The following is a 19,395-nucleotide window of genomic DNA, read 5'->3' on the forward strand; positions in this document are numbered from 1 at the left end:
ATCCATACAATCTATATTGTCTATGGATGGATAGAAAAAATAAATAAAATAAATGGCATGGGAGATCTGTTTGCAGACTAGGTCTGGGGGGATAGTGCCTGCCTGTGAAGGTCTTGGAGAGACCCTCAGCATACTCAGCGAGGGCATTCTCGTCACTGCATATACACTGTCCCCGATGGCCAGGCTGCATGGAAGGGATCTCCTGGTGTGAAAGGGATGACAGTTGTCAACGTGCAGGTACTTCCAGTGGTTGGTGGTTTAATGTGGACAGAGGTGCGGATGGAGCCATCAGAGAGTAACAGGTTGGTGTAGGAGAGTGCAGTGTTGGTGCCCATGACTACCACCGATTTGTTTGCATTCCTCTCCTTCAAAGGATAAGTAGTTGTGGGTGAGGGCAAAGTTAGCAAGGTGTATAAGGAATGAGGCAGTGGGTTTGGAGTCCGAGGGACTTTGGGATGGGCAGTTTTCAATAGAAGTAAGACCATGGACATGAGGGAAGTCAGTGTATAGAGAGCTGGTGGCAACATTGACAAGTAGGGATCCAGAAGGTAAAGGGGTGGAGATGCTGGAAAGTCGGCGAAGGAAATGGCTGGTGTGTCTGACATGGGAGGGTACATTATGGGCAATCAATTGGAGGTGCTGGTCAATGAAGGCCGAAATTCTTTCAATGGGGAAACAATAACCAACCACAATGGGGCGTTCAGGATCGTTGGGTTTGTGGATTTTGAGGAGCATGTATAAGGTGGGTTTGTGGGGTGTCATAGGGGTGAGAAGGGAAATGGATTCAGGGGAGATGTTCTGGGAAGGGTCCAAGGCTTTAAGCAGGGATTGGAAGCTGTGGTGGACTTCTGGGATGGGATCACTCTGGCAGAGTCTTAGGTGGAGAAGTCAGATAATTGGCAGTGGCCTTCTGCCAGGTAGTCACTGTGATTCATAACAGCAGTGGTGGAACCTTCGTCTGCATGTAGGATAATTACGTCAGGATTAGTTTTGAGGTTGCGTATGGCTATTCTTTCTTCTACCGAATGGTTGGTGTTCTAAGGAAGGGACCTGGAGAAGGATGTGAGGCTAAGATGGAGGGAAGGAATTCCTGGAAGGTGACCAGCAGGTGGTTAAGTGTGTGTGTGTGTGTGTGTGTGTGTAGGGGGGGGGGGGGGGGAGAGGGGGGGATACTGCCGGATGGTGGTATCAACTGTAAGAGGCAGGGTTCAATGATGGAATTACGTTGGTTTTGGTTGGAGAGATTGGCAGCAAAGAAGTACTTCCATTGCAGGGAATGGGAGAATGAGAGCAGGTCTATGACAAGTACAGCATGGTTAAATTTGGATGTACAACTAAAGGTGCAGCCTTTGGATAGGACTCGAACTTCTTTGGAGTGAGGGTTTTGATGGAAAGGTTAACAGTATTACAGGAATGTTTTGGCTCTAGATTTGATGGAGAGCTGATAGGAAGTTTTGGCATGTTGAAAAGGTCAGCTAGGCATGGTTTACGTATACTGATGCCTCTTCTTTACAGTCTTTTTCTTCTTCTTATTTATCCCAGCTTCATGAGATATTTTGTGAAGAGACACGATACAACAAGTTCCGTAGCGGTGTAGGACAATCAATGAAGTTACACAACAGTTAATAATTTAACTTTTGAAACTGCCAGTTTATTGGCATTTATGGAAAGAAAAACACAACCCACCAGAATAGCCAAGAGCACTAATGCGCTGCTTCCTGGACTCGGGTAGGTGCGCCGGCCCCAGATCGAATCCGCCCAGCGGCTTAACGACGAAGGCCAGTGTGCCTGCCAGCCTGGATGTGGTTTTTAGGCGGTCTTCCACTAGGTGAATACCAGCTTGGTCCCCACATCTCGCCTCAGTTACACGGCTCACAGACATCTGAACACATTCGCACTATTCCATGGAGTACACTAGACACAGACAGTTGGGGTACACTACTTCCGTCGGGGGGTACGGGGTGGCGGTAGGAAGGGCATCTGGCCAGCCCTTCAATTAACCTTGCCAAATCCAATTAACCATGCTGACTCTGCGTCATTGCGGGAAAAAGGCACAAGCAAAAGAAAAGAAAGATGGAAAGAAAAACACTCTCATACTCTCATACAGTCAGCAAAGTTCATGTAACATTTTGTGTCTGTAATGGGCCTTACTACGTCACAAATTGTTCTAATGAATTAATTAAGCTGCTTCACAGTGTTGCTAGGGAATGTAATCAACAAGGTGAAATGTGTCTCAATTAAAACTGGACCTTGATATTTTGAATAAATTTTCGGTTCATTTTTTGTCAAAATCAGCACTTGTCCCAAAATTAATTTCCAACTTCGTGCATTAAGTCCAAACGCATTTGTAACTATTGTACGCAATTGACTGGACAGCTCAATCACGCACTGGCGTGTAATGTATTTCTAATCGAGCGCGCAAGTTTCAGTTTTCCCTAATGGGCTAAATGACTCTTTTGTAATAATGTTTACTGGATTTACTCTCCATTCAGGTCAAGATCACAAAATAAAATTCACCAAATAGGTCAGTGAACTGTACACATGCACTTTTAGCACTCTAAGTGATAACTTGTATCAGAGTAAAAGCTGCACATAAATTCACACTTTTTTTATGCATACAAAATTCAAAACACCTTTAAATTAAACAAATAAATTATGACATGTAATTACTAATTAACATTTCCAATTCTGAATAAACTTCAAGAACCTGTATTTCATAATCAATAAAATTTTATCACCTGAGAGAAATTATTAGTTTGCTAAAATGGATTCAGATTACAGTCAACTCGAGTCTGGATGATGACATCACGAATCGACACTTGCTTGGAATGAACGAAATACCTGAACTGAAAAATACTGTCCGTTGAGTAATTTACTGACTTTTACAACAAATTTGGTGCCCCTTACATTGCTACATGGTGGGTGGTGGGGGGGGGGGGGGGGTGGGGGGGGGGGGGACATGGAGGAAACTGTGAACTGTGGGCAGGGTAGGGATTGTATAGTGGTGCATCGAGACAACAGTAGGATGTCAGCAGGTTGGATAACTTATGGAGGTGGTGTCTGGAATGCTTCTCCAGGTGCTGGAGAGCAAGGGACTCAATTTCTGAAATGTGATGTATGGAGTACAGATTGCACAGCAGTAGTATCTAGCGGGAGGAGCAGAGGTGGTTTTCAGATGCCAGTGCCATAAAGACGTGTTTTTGCAGTACCAGGTTTGTGAGCGCCAGCGATTGGCAGAATCTGAAAAGATACAGGTCATTGCGAAAGGAGAGGTGGGATCCAGAGAAAGGAATCTTTATGGTTAGGCCGCTTGGGGGGGTTCCATAGTTTAGGCAGCATTTCAGAAATGATGGGATGTGGGACTAGGCTTTAGCCAGGGAAAGGGATACTTTTCTGAACTGGGGGAGAAAGATTGACCACGGATGCAAACAGATGAAGGGCACTAAGTTTCCTGCTTTGCTATCCAATAACATTAAAAATCTCCTGACCTCCAGTAATATTATATAAATGTTTCTATAAACTAATCCTGAAGAATTGCTATGTTCAGAAGTTGAGACAAATTTGGCAAAAGATATTTTCATGAATGATTTTCTATCCAGAAATACTAACTATCTGCCTGTACGCAATTACTAATGCAGTGCAACAGTGGGAGAAAGTACATCACTATCTTTATGCATTCAGCGTGTATCATCCTCCATTGAAGAAGCAACACAGCCTATATACAAAATCAAAATTAAATGGAAACATACAGATAGAGTCAAAAGTAGTATCCATTCAATAAACCCAGAGCACACCTGAAAATGTAAATAAATTGCACAATAATTTTTTGTTTCTTTAGACTTACGTCTCCCCATGAACCTTGCCATTGGTGGGGAGGCTCGCATGCCTCAGTGAAACAGATAGCCATACCGTAAGTACAACCACAGTAGCTTCAGTAGTTGCAAGGGGCAACAGTCTGGATAACTGATATGCTTTGTAACATCTATCAATACAGCCTTGTTGTGTTGGTACTGCAAACAACTGAATGCAAGGGGAATCATGGCCATAATCTTTCCCAAGGGCATGCAGCTTTACTGTATGGTTAAATGATGATGGTGTCCCCTTCGGTAAAGTATTCCAGAGGTAAAATAGTCCCCCATCCAGATCTCTGGGTGGGGACTGCGCACAAGGACGTCGTTATCAGGAGAAACAAAACTGGCATCCTACGGATCGCAGCATGGAATGTCAGATCCCTTAGTTGGGCAGATAGATCAGAAAATTTAAAAAGCAAAATGGATAGGTTAAAGTTAGAATTAGTGGGAATTAGTGAAGTTCACTGGCAGGAGGAACAAGACTTCTGGTCAGATGAATACAGGGTTATAAATACAAAATCAAATAAGGGCAATGCAAGAGTAGGTAAAAAAAAAAAAAAATAATAATAATAATGAACATATTATTGTAGTCAAAATAAATGCAAAGCCCACGCCTACCACAGTAGTACAAGTTCATATGCCAACTAGCTCTGCAGGTGATGAAGAGATTGAAGAAATGTATGATGATAGTTAAGGGAGATGAAAATTTAGTAGTCATGGGGACTGGAATTCGATTGTAGGAAAATGGAGGGAAGGAAAAGAAGTAGGTGAATATGGAATGGGGGTAAGGAATGAAAGAGGAAGCTGCCTGGTACAATTCTGCACAGAGCATAACTTAATCAAAGCTATCACTTGGTGTAAGAATCATGAAAGAAGGTTGTATATCTGGAAGAGGCCTGCAGACACTGGAAGGTTCCTGATAGATTATATAATGGTAAGAAAGAGATTTAGGAACCAGGCTTTAAATTATAAGACATTGCCAGGAGCAGATGTGGACTCTGACCACGATTTATTGCTTATTAACTGTAAATTAAAACAGAAAAACTGCAAAACAGTAGGAATTTAAGGAGATGGGACCTGGATAAACTGAAAGAACTAGAGGTTGTAGAGAGTTTCAGAGAAAGCATTAGGGAACAATTGAAACGAACAGGGGAAAGAAATATACTAGAAGAAAAATGGGTAGCTTTGAGAGATGAAATAGTGAAGGCAACAGAGGATCAAGTAGGTAAAAAGACGAGGGCTAGTAGAAATCCTAGGGTAACAGAAGAGGTACTGAATTTAATTGATGAAAGGAGAAAATATAAAAATGCAGTAAAGGAAGCAGGTGAAAAAGAATACAAACAAATTTGACCTCTAAAAAGTGAGATCTGCAGTAAGTGCAAAATGGCTGCTAAGCAGTGATGGCTAGAGGACAAATGTAAGGATGTAGAAGCATATATCACTAGAGGTAAGATAGATACGGCCTGTATGAATATCAGGAGCTCAGATGGAAAACCAGTCCTAAGCAAGAAGGGAAAGCAGAGAGTATATAGAGGGTCCATATAAGGGCAATGTACTTGAGGGCAATATTATGGAAATGGAAGAGGACCTAGATGAAGATGAAATGGGAGATATGATACTGTGTGAAGTATTTGACACAGCGCTGAAAGACCTTAGTCAAAACAAGGTCCAGGAGTAGACGACATTCCATTAGAACTACTGATAGCATTGGGAAAGCCAGCCATAAAAAAATCTTCCATCTGGTGAGCAAGATGTATGAGACAGGTGAAATACCCTCAGACTTCAACACGAATATAATAATGCCAATCCCAAATAAGGCTGGTGTTGATAGGAGTGAAAATTACCGAACTGTCAATTTAATAAGTCATAGCTGAAAAATACAAACTTGAATTCTCTACAAACAAATGGAAAAACTAGTAGAAGCCAATCTCGGGGAAGATCAGTTTGGACTCTGTAGAAATGTTGGAACACAAGAGGCAATACTGACCCTACGACATGTCTTAGAAGATAGGTTAAGGACAGGCAAACCTATGTTTATAGCATTTGTAGACTTAGAGAAAGCTTTTGACAATGTTGATTGGAATACTCTCTTTCAAATTCTGAAGATGACAAGTGTAAAATTTGTCGTCAAGAATCGGAGGAGTCCTCGGAAGATATGGAACTGTGTTTTTCAACCATCTGCACAAGTGAGAAACCTGCTGGGTTTGGTTAAGGATGATCCTGGCCAGAGGAAATGTGGTGTGTACAAGATTCCTTGTCAGTGTGGGGCAGCTGAATACAGGACATCATATGATTTATGAAAACACGGAAGCTTTATCCCCGACACCATCTTTCTGGGATTGCGTCATTAAGGGAGCAATACATACCTGTACAGCTGATAATCTCATCAACAAGGATAAGGGATTTCAACTGAGCAAGGCCTGGAACACTGCAGTGGCTGCTATTAAATCACAATGCGAAAATCAAGGTTCTTCGATAACAGGCCCGTCATAACATCGGCCTAGTACGACCGTTGGTGAATAACGTCTGGCCCCACTGTTGACAAACACAGCGTACAGCGCACACGCAGGAGAGTCTCTCTGCGATTTTCGGCAGAGGGAGTTTGAATATGGCAAATCACTGTGCATGCGTGATTTCCGCGGCTGCGCATTCTTCGCGCTCGTGTTCCGGAAACGGGGCGTTGACATGCGGAGACCGTCAGTTGTACCTAGCCACCGGCAAAGTTGAACCACCTGAAAATGTTGGACAGTTTCTCCGAGGAAATATTGCGGAATTTGCACAATGTGATCCAGCGGCAAACCCGTGAAGACTATTTATAACAAATACTACTAAAATACCACTCCAACGAAGAATGACCTGCTTCATTAACGTTAAAATTACATATAGATTACTACTAATTATAATGAAATGTATGTTAAATATTCTCTAATTACCCTTATTAGCATAAAATGCAAGAAAAAAGTCTATTTAAATAATTTTTGAAATACTGGTATAAATATGCTCTTCTCAAATTATGCATAGAGCCATTAAACAAGTTATAATAGTACGATAATCTAGTTTTTTTGCAGTCAAATTCTTGGCTAAATGTTTCACAGTTTTCTAATCTTGTCAGATTTGTTAGTACACTTATGCTTTCAAGGACTTCCTCTGTTGCCATCATCAGTAGCTATCTGTTACATTAATGATGCAGTAAACAGCAGGCAATATGTAGTTGGGCAAATTATGTCAGAGATGTTGAAAAGTTGACTACACAAACAAATTTGACTTTGTCATAAAGCCAAGAAACATTTATCCAAATTGTGGTAGAGCTGTCATGAGTGAGTTCTTTAGAGCCATTATAACGTTGTTAATAATAGCAAGTGATGTGCGGCATTTTTGGACTATGAATAAAGCATTTGTAATCATCTGTCGAAGAATTGTGTGGCAGCAAATTAATATTTTGTTGAACTACAGCTGTTCGAATGTGTTAGGTGTCAGATAATCACTCACCGATGAGTTTATTACTGAATAAATGCCAGTAAAAGGCAAAGGTTCTGGAACACTGACTTTATTACTTATGAAAATCTTCACATTGATCAACAGGTACATAAAAGGTTGAAACCTGTGGGTTTTCATTTTTATTTTAACAGTGCCCTTCTTTGGAGCTATTTCAAATAACACACACACACACGCGCGCACACACACACACACACACACACACACACACACACACACACACACACACACACACACACACACACAGAGAGAGAGAGAGAGAGAGAGAGAGAGAGAGAGAGAGATGAAATGAAAGTGTTGGGATGCGGAGTGGGTAGATCACAAAGACGAAACTGTGAGAGTAGGTTGATGCAGCAAACAGAAGGCACAAAGACAGACGACAGGTGAGGACATAGGTGTGAGATAAGAGTTAGAGGAGATTATGGTCAAATGGCTTGTAGGATCAAAGCACGTCACGAGGACAATTACCATCTATGTGATTCGGAGAAGCTGATTTTGGGGGAGAAAATCCGAATACCATGGGTTGTGAAGCAAACACTGAAGCCAAGTACGTTGTGCTCTGCAGTAGGGTGCACTACTTGGCAGTCAGCTTTGCTCTTGGTTACAATTTGGCAGTCTTCATACTTTTGATTGAAAACTGATTGGTTGTCACACCCACATAGAAAGCTACGCAAAATTTACAGCTAAGTTGGTATGTGAGATTACCACTTTCTGAAGCCAGCTTTTATCCATTGGCAGAGTCGTATGGAAGATGATATGACTAAGTTTTCAGTAAGTTAAATTACTCTTTATATCTATATATCTCATCCTCACCGAAGGCCAGCTACACACTTCCATCCACACCAAACCTATTAAGAAACAACAATACTCACATTTTGACAGTTCTCATCCATTCCATGTCATACGTTCCCTCCTATTCAGCCTTGGCATTCGAGGTAAACTTATTTGTTTAGATGCAGACTCTTTACAGCAATAAACCACCACTCTCATTTCAGCCTTCACTGGATGTAGTTATCCCTGCAGCCTGGTTCACAAGCAGATTTCCCACACCATCACAGTCAATTCTGGTACTGCTGATCCCTCCAAAAAGCAACTTCAGAGCACATCACTTGTCACCCAGTATTATTCTGGCGTTGAATGTATCAAATCAGTTACTTCAAGAAGGCCATTACTTCCTAAAATCATGCCCATCCATTCTGTCTGAGATTTTGTACACCACACTTGGAATACCTTTTCGTCACCCTCCCAATCTCTGCAACAACCTACCCTAAGGCTTCTAACCCTGTGCCCGATACCGCTGCATGACTTGCCCTATGCACCCTCCTACCACCACCTATTCCAGCCTTGTAACTGGCAAAACATATACTATCAAAGGGAGGGGCACCTGTGAAATGACACGCCATACATCAGCTGTTACGCAAACACTGTTCGGCCTTTTGCATCGGCATGACTACCATCCAGTTATCAGTCAGGATGAATGGGCACAGGCAGAGGGTGTATACAGGCAACACATAATATCCTCTCATCAGGTTACCTTCCATTCAGAAGGCTGTTGCACACAGCGACTGTTATTGACTTGTAAATAATAGATTTCAGCTATCGGTCCTCCTTTTTAAATTTTATTGGCAGATCTAGATTTGATCCACAGTTCATTGAACTGTGGATGAAGCCCGACCAACAGGCATTACATGCATTGATCAAAAATGATAGTGCACTGAGAATGGCTAGTTTCTAGTTGAAACCTAGATCTGCCAATAAAATTCAAAAAGGACGATTGATAGCTGAAATCCGTTATTTACATAATATCCCGTTGCAGAGCGAGTTCTACAATGTGACATTCATGACCTTGGTGCCTGTTTCACCACAAGCACCATCCGAATTCTTCTCCCAGACAACAGTTTCGCAGAACTCCACAGATGGGAACTAGCACTACAACACGTCCTTAGTTCTCACCACCCACCTGATATTAATTTACATTAATTTCTTCCGTTTCTGAATTTTTTCAGAATAACTACTCCTTTCTTCACTTCATTTTAGTACCCTACATCTTTCATATTCTGACTCTTCTCCCCCCCCCCCCCCCCTCCCACCTCTGTTACATACAATGCACTTAACTTCTCAGTCTTATTAACTTGTGCATGATGTTTTAGTAGCAATCCCTGTCTTGCATATTACCCTGTCTTCCACCTCTAAGTTCTCAGGTTTTCAAATCTCGCCCAGTGCAGTCCCCAACAATCAGTCTTTCCTTCTCATCCTGTCCAGTAAGTCTCCCCTGACCCGGGGTTCTGGGTGACTTTTTTGAACTGTACCCCTTTCCCTAAACCCCTTCAATCTCTTTCCTTCACCTCTCTCCCTTCCCCTTCAACTCTTCCGCCAGACGAAGGAGCCACTGCCCCCAAAAGCTTGTAATAGTTAAGTCCTTTTGTGTGAGTGTTCCCCTGTCGCTACTTGGTGAGTAGATTTTTATCTATCTGTTTATATTATATTATCAATAATTGTTTACTTTGGTTTTTATATCTTATGATGTATACAATATTCAAAATCATTACTTAAAAAGCCTATTATACACTTACATTTGTAAAATAAACAGTTGCACATTACAGACAGAAAATACAATATTGTCATTGATGTACCTGCGAATCCTGACTCTGAACACCAAAAACGTCTCCATAAAGAGGCCTTCCCGATTCATCAACAGGGGGTTTTCCCCAACCACCTGCGTGGTAACCAAAGGAACATCCATCCGGTATAGGAGCATTTAAGCCTGGTATCTTGAGGTTGGGATACGATGGTGGTGGTCCATATCTTTGCATAGCAATGAGCCAAGGAGGTGGAACTTTGTGAGCGTTAGGGCCTACAGGCATGCCCAATGCAGTTCGTAGCTCTTCACTCAAGTCACCTGGTTTTTTTTCTTTCAGGCGTGTTTCAAACTCCTTACCCTCATAATATAAGTCTCCGTGGATTGACATCCTAGGTTTCGTTTGCCATCTGTAGGAGGAAAGAAATTACACAAAATTCTGAATCATTTCAAGTAGAACAGTTTTAAGTAATTAATTACAAATTTTTTTAAACAGTCAAGTTATTTGTTTTTTTTTGTTTTTACATAAACATTGTCAGTTTGAACTTAAGTTAGTCCTTTTTGTATGTACTGTGAGAGACCAACCCTCTTAGCCTCAACTTTGAACAAGTGTGGTGAGGTTTAATGGGATAATCAGATGTTTTGTAATGTTACTGTTAACAGTTTTTAAAAGAAGAGATACTCTGTTGCACTTCATGTTGCTCCCAGTGAGCCATGAATGAGCATGGGTGGTGATGGTCAGTCAAATACTACTGAGAGTGGGCCATCTAAAGTTAGCACAGCAGCATCAGAGCTGACCACTATAAGCATTCCAGAAACCTACCACTCATAATTAGCAAGGAACAAGAAATACTGAATGGACAATATGTTCTGTTAATGTATTATGTTGTCAAAATATGAGGGCTAGCCAGAAAATAGCAAACAGTTTGATCTATTGCAGCAGTGGGCAGGGCTACAGCTGCCACCTTGGTGCATCTAGCGGCAGAGTGTGGTCTGTGTCTCAGCTGCTTTGGTTTCTGTGATGTGTTAAAGTGTGCACTGCAATAGAAAATTCTGCCACTTGTAAGGTGTGAGATTAATTTTTTGTTGGTAAAAAACTGCAAACCAAATGTCAAGCACTGACAAAGTTAAGGCAGATGACATAAAACACGTGTTGGGGAAAACTTAGTGCAAAAATTTTTGTTTTTCACAACAGCAAATTTCTGATATTACCTGAGGGCTCCTATGAGGTTTTGGATGGGAGTCGTTTGATCATCCACCATACAGACTGGATTTGCCACTAAGTGACTACCACCTCTTCCCACCAATAAAGACATGGCTTATTACACAATGCTTTGATACTGATGCTGAACTGCATGCCAGTACAAACCAGTGGTTGCAATGGCAGATGGCATATTTCTACAGAGATGGTACTGAAAAACTCATGCCACAGTATGACAGTTGCCTCAATCTGAATGGCAATTACGTAGAAAAACAGCTTAAGAATGTACCTTTAAAATTATATATAATAAAATTTTATTCACATTGTTAATTTTTTGTATGAAAAGTCTGTTACTTTCTGGATGGCCTTCATAGAAATAGTTTTACAACAAAATCTTTTTAATGTTCAAGTATGTATTGGACTACTGATAAACAGATGTACTTTCAATTGACATAAGATTTTGATGATGTGACAATAGCAATATTTATGAAAACACTTACATCCCAACTTCATGCTGCCATGTAGACAAAAATATTTCATTAAGGTGTGGATTTTCCAACATTTAGACAAAATTATGAATTAATGAGAAACTAACTCATGAACCTGTAAAGTAAAGAACTTGTACATCACAATGAAGTCCAATGCCTGCCACTTGGAACTTACAGTGAGCCAAGGCAATATTGGAGTAATTTGCACTGCTAATAATTAGAAAATAGGAATCAGCGCAATTTGGTGGTGAAAAGCATTTACTAACAGCCTGTAGAAAGCAAGAAAGTACAATTTCCACTATTTTGGAGAGGCATCTGTGGGTAAGTCAGTTGAAATGGTGAATTCTGATGCTGCCAGGATCTGTGGCAGTTGGTACTCTGCCACTTACAGCTGGTCTAATCTGTGTGACTTGTGACTGCACTAAATTATACAGTTAAGCGCAGTTGTCCCATACTAATATGATCAATTTCCTGGCACATGGCAGTAGAACTGTGTATCACCCTTAGATATCACAATTAAAACATTACATATTTTTTATGAAAACATCAAAGACCTCACTATGAAAGTAGATAACTTTGAGGGTTTGTTGAGTAATATTACTAAGCAGATACCGGGTTTGGAATCAAGTAATTGGGTGGTGAAGTTAACTGTCAAATGGGGCTATTGTAAGTTAAAATTAACAACAGAAGTAATGAAACCAAAAGGAGAAAAGTTGGATAATTAAGATGAAATATTGGGTTGGTGCATAACTTTGTAGCATTTTTCCATTAGTTTGATGAAGACAAGAGATACACATAACAGAGACAGTCTCCTTCACTATTTACAACAATTTCCAATGCTAACTTAACTTTTTTGACTATGTAACTGTAGAAATTGCATGGTTTTCAGACAAAGAACTTGTCAAACCATGTTCGGAGTGCATTTTCATCCAAAAAGGAAGTTCCTTGAAGGATGTTTGAGAGAGAGGGGAAAAGGTGAAAATCTGAGGAGGCAAGATCAGGTGGATAAAGTGGGCACATAATGACTTGTGAAACCAACTCCCACATAGTGTTTTTTTGTTGACTAGCAGAATGCAAGTGGGCATTATTGTGGAGTAGCATCACTCCATACAGCCTTCGTTGTTCTTGGATTGCATCTACATGATGTCTCAGTTGTTGGCAATGTCATCAGTCATAGTTACACTTCCAGGAAGTGATTTGTAGTACGCCACACCATCACTGTTCCATTGATGCACAACATTATCTTTTGTTGATGCATGCATGTCTTTGTACGGGGATTTGCTGCTTTGTTTAGGCTCAACAATTTTTTTCTTTTTCTTATGGCAGCATAACAACACCATTTCTTGTCACCAGTAGCAATAGAGTATACGAATAGTTGGTGTTGTTCACAAGGCAATTGGTGAAGAGTATGCAGAGATGCTCAAAAACCACTTGCTAATTTTTGTGATTTTGGCTTAGGGCTTGCAATATCCATACACCCAATTTCTGAACCTTCCCCATTGCATGCAAATGTCGCATGATGGTGGAATGATCACAATTCATCACATTTGCCAGTTCTCGAGTTACATAGATCATTGTGGGTTAATGTGTTTAAACGATCATCAAATCCCGAAGGTCTTTCCGAAAGTGGAGAGGCAGTACCGTCAAAACAATGCTCCCTAAAAAAGAAAACTATTTTCTTGCCATACTCAGTAAGTGGCATTATGCCTATAGATGGTGCAAATGTTTCTGGCTGCCTCTGCTGCTATCACCCCTCTGTTGAACTCAAACAGAAGTAGGCGTCGGAACTGTTATAATTTCTCCACCTGACACTCCATTTTCTAGCATCCACAGCTACACGCACACCTCCAAATGAAAATGAAAACATGTACACTCAAATAGCAACCATGAACAACAAATGAAAAATGGTCATTGATAAATAAAACCATAGCAACTGGTACACCAACATGCAAAACAAAAACCCTATCAGGTTGTATACGTGGACAAGTAAAAAAAAATTCCTAGATTTCTCCCAGATTCCCTGATTAAAAACACACTTTCTCCCTGGTGAAAACATACTTTTTCCCTGTTAACTGACAGTATATTTTCTCTCGGAACTGTGTAACTTATCAGGCCTTTGAATAGTTATGGTTTTGTACATGGGTGTTGAATTTCCTGGTGCTTTAGAAAAAGAAACTCAGGGAAAAACCACACTTTGGAAAGATCTTTAATTTACAGCAACATGTACACGACATATTTTCGTATTACGAAAGTATATATTCGAATTCCACCAAACACGGCATATTACTTGCGCTTTTGTAAGGAGTCATAGCTCATGTCACGTGATCTCGCCAGCCGATGACAGCGGATATTCAGAGCTTAGGACACTTGATGTAGTCAGCGAGTAGCAATATCACTGTTAAGTAGCACGAACACACAAACAGGAAAAGTTAATGGTTTAATTATTATACATAGAGTTGCTACAAAAAAAGCAAAGCTTTCACATATAATATTGGTCTCTAAGGTTAACACGCTGCAAGAGAACCTAAGCTTTCACATATAATATTGGTCTTTTATGGGCATATACTTTTAAGATATATCACATAATTAATAACGACATGAATGTCTGATCTTCTGGGCTCGAAATTCACCTAAATGGCTCGTCATCAATGAGTTGATTTTTAAATGAGAGACAAAGGCTCTGTGATTTAAGAAATTCATCATACATTCTCGCACATAGTTCAACTTGCGTAAAAGGAAATTTACTTTGAAAGTAACGCTTTTCAAACCATTATTCGCAAATATTTTCCCGCGACCTGTTAGAAATAGGTTCGTTTCAGCAGTTGCAGAGAGCGCAAGATGACAGGCGCCACCGTGCTTGCACAGCAACGATGACGTAGGAGGCCTGTATGTTCGTACATGTAAAGCATTAAAAGATCTTACATAATGTCAAAAGAAACGAGACATCAGAGGATACCCCAAGAGCATCTGAATTTCATGACCCATACTAAAATGTGCACATTTAAAGTGCACATTCGTATGTCCAGATTCCCAGTGAAGGCCTCGACCTAATATTATGCTTTTCAATGTGGTTTTCGGGATGTAAATTTTCTTGGCGTGCAAATAGTGTGTTATCTCATGTTTGGTTCTTTATTATTGCATAAAGCCATACGTGCTAGAAGATGTAAACATGCACCTGAAATGCAGTGAACAGTTTAAACTAGCCAATAGTGTAGAATTAAACACTTCGTTTCAAACATATTGACTGCCCCAGTGGAAAAGATTAATAAAAGAAAGTTTCTTTAGCAAACCGACAAAAATAACTTCATTGTTCTGCAAGGCAATTAATGCTTGACTGTCAGAAAGATGTAAATAAAATAAAATCTGAAACTAATAACATATCTTAACCTTCTGTAATTATGTGAATGTATTCAACTGATAGCTCCCGGCCACAAAAATCCGTTTTGTTTTCATTTCACGTAAGAGCAGTAAACAAAGAGGACACAGTAAAATCACTAAATGTAAACACGAGTCACGCGGTGGCTACCCACTTCCCCATTATAACTCAGACTGCTCTGCGCATCAGCCCCAGATCTGCAACATTTCCGACCGGGGGCAATACTAAATAGTGGCGCAACCCCCCCTCTTCCCTTCCTCGAGCATTTGAGACAGGACGTAAAAAAAAAAAATAAAAATAATATTCATTTTGTAGCGCATATCTTTCTGAAGAGTCTCATGCATGAAACATATGTATTCAAGAAAATGTAAGACATGTTATTTGGTCTTAAGTGTGCCAAAGTGCAGTGCCACGTCTCTTCACACAGCATTCTCCTATCGCACGTCGCTCTGTGGAATTGAAACGTGTATATCTTGTAATGGATGTCATCAAACTATATTCAGGACAGTGGAAATTAAAATGTCCTGTGGTGTCTCTCCTGCTTCCAGTCGGTCGGTTTGACATCCTCCCCTCCCACCCCTTTTTCTTTAAAAAAAAAAAAGAACTCTGCAGGAAATTTGCACTCTTTATTCCCTATTAGCTAACAGCTTGGTGCTTTGGGCGGCATAAAATTAAACATAGGATACATAAAACCAGTAAAGACAAGAGACAAGCAAGACAGTACACAATTCTTCAATCCTTAGTTCCTATAATTTTTTTTCTCTAATCTTCCTACAGCTTTACGTAGCGTGCTTTCCTTTCTGTGAATAAACCTATTACCTCATCAAAAATTGTCAAACGTTTTGCTACATGAAAAATTGAAATGTTGTTGCGTAATACAGAAAAAGCTGTTAATAGAAATAGGACCCAAGACTGGTGTGGTATCTCGAACTGATTACGTCTATTTTGTCATTGTCTACTAGATAAGACTAAATTGGTCTTTCTAATACTGCAGCAATTGTAAAAAACACCAAATAAATGAGACTGTTTTGGCACAAATGATCATTTTTATAACACGACAGAATATAATTCACGAAGTACCAATATCAGGCCCACTACAAGCAAAAAGTTTAACGTTAGGAAATACCGTATTTACTCGAATCTAAGCCGCACTTTTTTTCCGGTTTTTGTAATCCGAAAAACCGCCTGCGGCTTAGAATCGAGTGCAAAGCAAGCGGGAGTTCTGAAAAATGTTGGTGGGTGCCGCCACAACTAACTTCTGCCGTCGAATATATGTAGCGCCACACAGGCATGCTTTGTAGGCACAAAGATAAATACTGGCACCAAAATCTCTGCGTCAGTAAATAAATTTAAAAAAAAGTGGAAGACGAGCCTTTTTCCTCCGCCCAGAGTTTCGACCACTGCATTTTGGTACATTATCCAACGAAGTAAATACAAATTCTGTATTGTTGATCTTCGAATGTAGCAGCATTTCAATGTACTACGAAAATCCGACTGGCAAGACTGTTTGGGATGTTTGTCAATATGGCCAACACTACGTTCTGAATTTTTTTCTACCTGTGAGAAGAGATGGTTGCTAATAGGAGCTTTTATGAATTGTGAATCACATGTAGTATTCTCTTCGCCATAAGATTAATACGAATATAAACATTTTGCCATGTATTGTTTCGTGTTTGGTACTATCTCATTTAAATCCTGTCTGCCTAATAAACTACGAAACTAGAGTGAGACAACAGCAAACGGGGAAGAATATACATATCATGTCATGTTTATATTCGTATTATTCTTATGCCTGATAGTGATACAGTCAGAAATTAAGCACGACAACTGACTAGATTTTTAAATCTAAGATGACTCTAATTTCTGTGCAGAATGTAATGAACTAAAGAGGCGCCTGCAAAGACTTTGGAACGGAGAAAAATTTTCACTAAAATTTCGTTCAGAACATCATCTATCATACGCAGTCTGTTATTTGGTTCTTGTTGATCATTATCAAAGAAAGCAGTAGTGTAAGTAACAACAAATGTTTCGCTAATAAGATGACTCCTCCCTATTTTTTATTTGTAAGCGGCGGTAGCGCGCACAAAAGCAATCCACGCCGCGAGCGGCAACAGGCCGTAAACACGCACTATCAGAATGCGACAAACAATGCATGACAGTGCAGTAATGCATTTTCAGCTTGGAGTGACGTAAACACCTATAACAAAGAGAACGGCACTTATCAGATCAAAGAAAAATAAGCAATCAATTCAAACCAGACGAAGCACATGAAAAAGGAAGGATATCCGTATAAATATGGACGGAGCACGTGACGCGTAGCAATGGCTACCTGGTAAAGCTTAACTGCTAAGCTTACGACTCGAACCAAACTACTGCAACTGTATCGTCATTCATTCGACCTAAATTGTGTCTCATATTACAACTAAACGAACTTTGTTTCGATTTGGAGATGCGACCTAAAACTTTTCTCTCCCCTTGAATTTCGAGTCTCAAATTTCAGGTGCGGCTTAGATTCGGGAAAATTTTTTTCCTTGATTTCGAGTCTCATTTTTCAGGTGCGGCTTAGATTCGAGTGCGGCTTAGATTCGAGTAAATACGGTAGTTTCACAATTCATTCATACGCTCCAGTTTCTCAAGTATGAGATAAAAAAGTAGTAGTATGAAATTTTTATACAGATTTGGAACCATCATATTCTTACACAATTTGTGTGATGTCTCCGTTTCTTGTCCTTCCTCGTTCTAACAAATAGTCTTGTCATCACTAATTCTATAACTATTTCTGCCAATGTCAAAACTTATTCGCCGCTTAACTTCACTAACTCTGCCAGAATCACCGGTTTAGTTGTCCCGCTAGTATTCTCCGGCTAGGCATTGTTACATGTTCATACAACGCATTTTCCGCGCTACTTCCAGAACAGAACTTAAAGTGGCTGCTAGCCGGGAACCATGCAACTGGCCCTTACTAGTATAGTGATCTGGCCAAAACTATTCTGTCAAAATTTCATTTTCTTGGATACACCGAGAAGATAATACGTAATCGCTCTTACTTGTTATCCCTGTTAGTCATTTATTTCCACTCTGGTAGTCTGAATCTATGGATTTCGCTAGTAATTATAACAACACTCATCATTCGCAAAACCAAGTCAACCGCTTAATGAGACAGCAGTTGTCATTTATTCGTTCAGCTTTACTCCGCTCAGCTCGTATAGCCCCTTTTGTCTGCAGGGAAGTTAGTTTCTGGATGCGATGAGGATTCCCTTGACAGAGACGTCACGTGCACTATGCACGCATTCACAAATCAACTTATGATTCATTCCGAAATCAACTTATAATGTGTTCAAAAATCGACAGGAATGAGTTTGAAAGTCATATGAATAATTGATAGACCAACGTGCACTGGATGCTAGGTGCTTTTCGAAACAAGGTTTTTTTCCTGAAGAAAATGAATCTGCCCCCCTCCCCCCCCCCCCCCCCTTCTAGATCCAGGCCTGCTGTGCATGCATGAATCTGGCAACTTGGGCGCACCAGCAAATTTTTTCCTGGTAGCATCTAGCTGCTTGCTGCAACTGCTTACACAGCCAACAGACACATTTCTGTAGCCACAAGTGGGAGAAGGTACTTCACAACTGCACATGCACATGATCCCACTCGTAAGTGCTAAAACAAATCTGATGTAAACAGTTGTGACTTCATGCCCATCGGAGGCAATTTGTTGTTACAAAGCATTGCATAGTCTTCCTAAAGCCTTTGACACATTTTGCTGTTGGTAGACGCTTGTATGCACACTGTTTTTTTGTTGTTGTATATGGTGAATTTCCTTTGCAATTTAAGTTTTATTTTCATTTTTTCTCTCATTCATGTTTTATTGCTGCAGTATTATTCTGAGGCAGCGGGAATACAGTAATATCCTTTGTTAAAATATTGGTTCTTACAAGTCAACATCACAAAAATTTAACTGAAAACAAAAACAATGAAAAATTCCAGGAATTCTAAACAATTCTCAGGTTTTTTCCAGTTTTCTCTCGGATGAAAAAATTCGTGGGTTTTTCTCGGATCTCCCGGGTCGTGTACACCCTACCTATGAACATATGCACCAACCTAATATATAGCCATAGATGGATAAAACTCAAATAGAATGGAACAACCAGAGATTGTTACTTGCCAGATGAGGTAGCACTGAGTGGCAGATGAGGCACTGAGTGGCAGATTAGCACAATGCGTAGCCTGTGGGAGTGTTCAGGGATGTGGTGGAGACAAGTTGCTAGGTGCAGCTGTGCTGTGTGTGCAAAAGGGGGGGGGGGGGAATGGAGAAGGGGAGAAGTAGAGCAGGTGATAGGACTATGCAGGTGTGCTGATGTGATAGAAGACACATTTGAGGCTGCCGTGAGAGTAGGGAAGGGTATAGA

General features: G+C 40.4%; 1 protein-coding gene across 1 annotated transcript in view; it reads right to left on the bottom strand.

Annotated features, from left to right (window-relative positions):
* LOC124789369 (splicing factor 3B subunit 2) overlaps positions 1-19,395 on the bottom strand; it is a 113,192-nt gene that overhangs the window by 13,622 nt on the left and 80,175 nt on the right. Inside the window, exon 9 of the mRNA XM_047256699.1 lies at positions 9,980-10,334. Coding sequence (XP_047112655.1) covers positions 9,980-10,334 — 355 coding nt within the window. The remainder of the gene's footprint in view (positions 1-9,979; positions 10,335-19,395) is intronic.

This window comes from Schistocerca piceifrons, chromosome 1, assembly GCF_021461385.2.
Source record: "Schistocerca piceifrons isolate TAMUIC-IGC-003096 chromosome 1, iqSchPice1.1, whole genome shotgun sequence".
NCBI classification, from domain to species: domain Eukaryota; kingdom Metazoa; phylum Arthropoda; class Insecta; order Orthoptera; family Acrididae; genus Schistocerca; species Schistocerca piceifrons.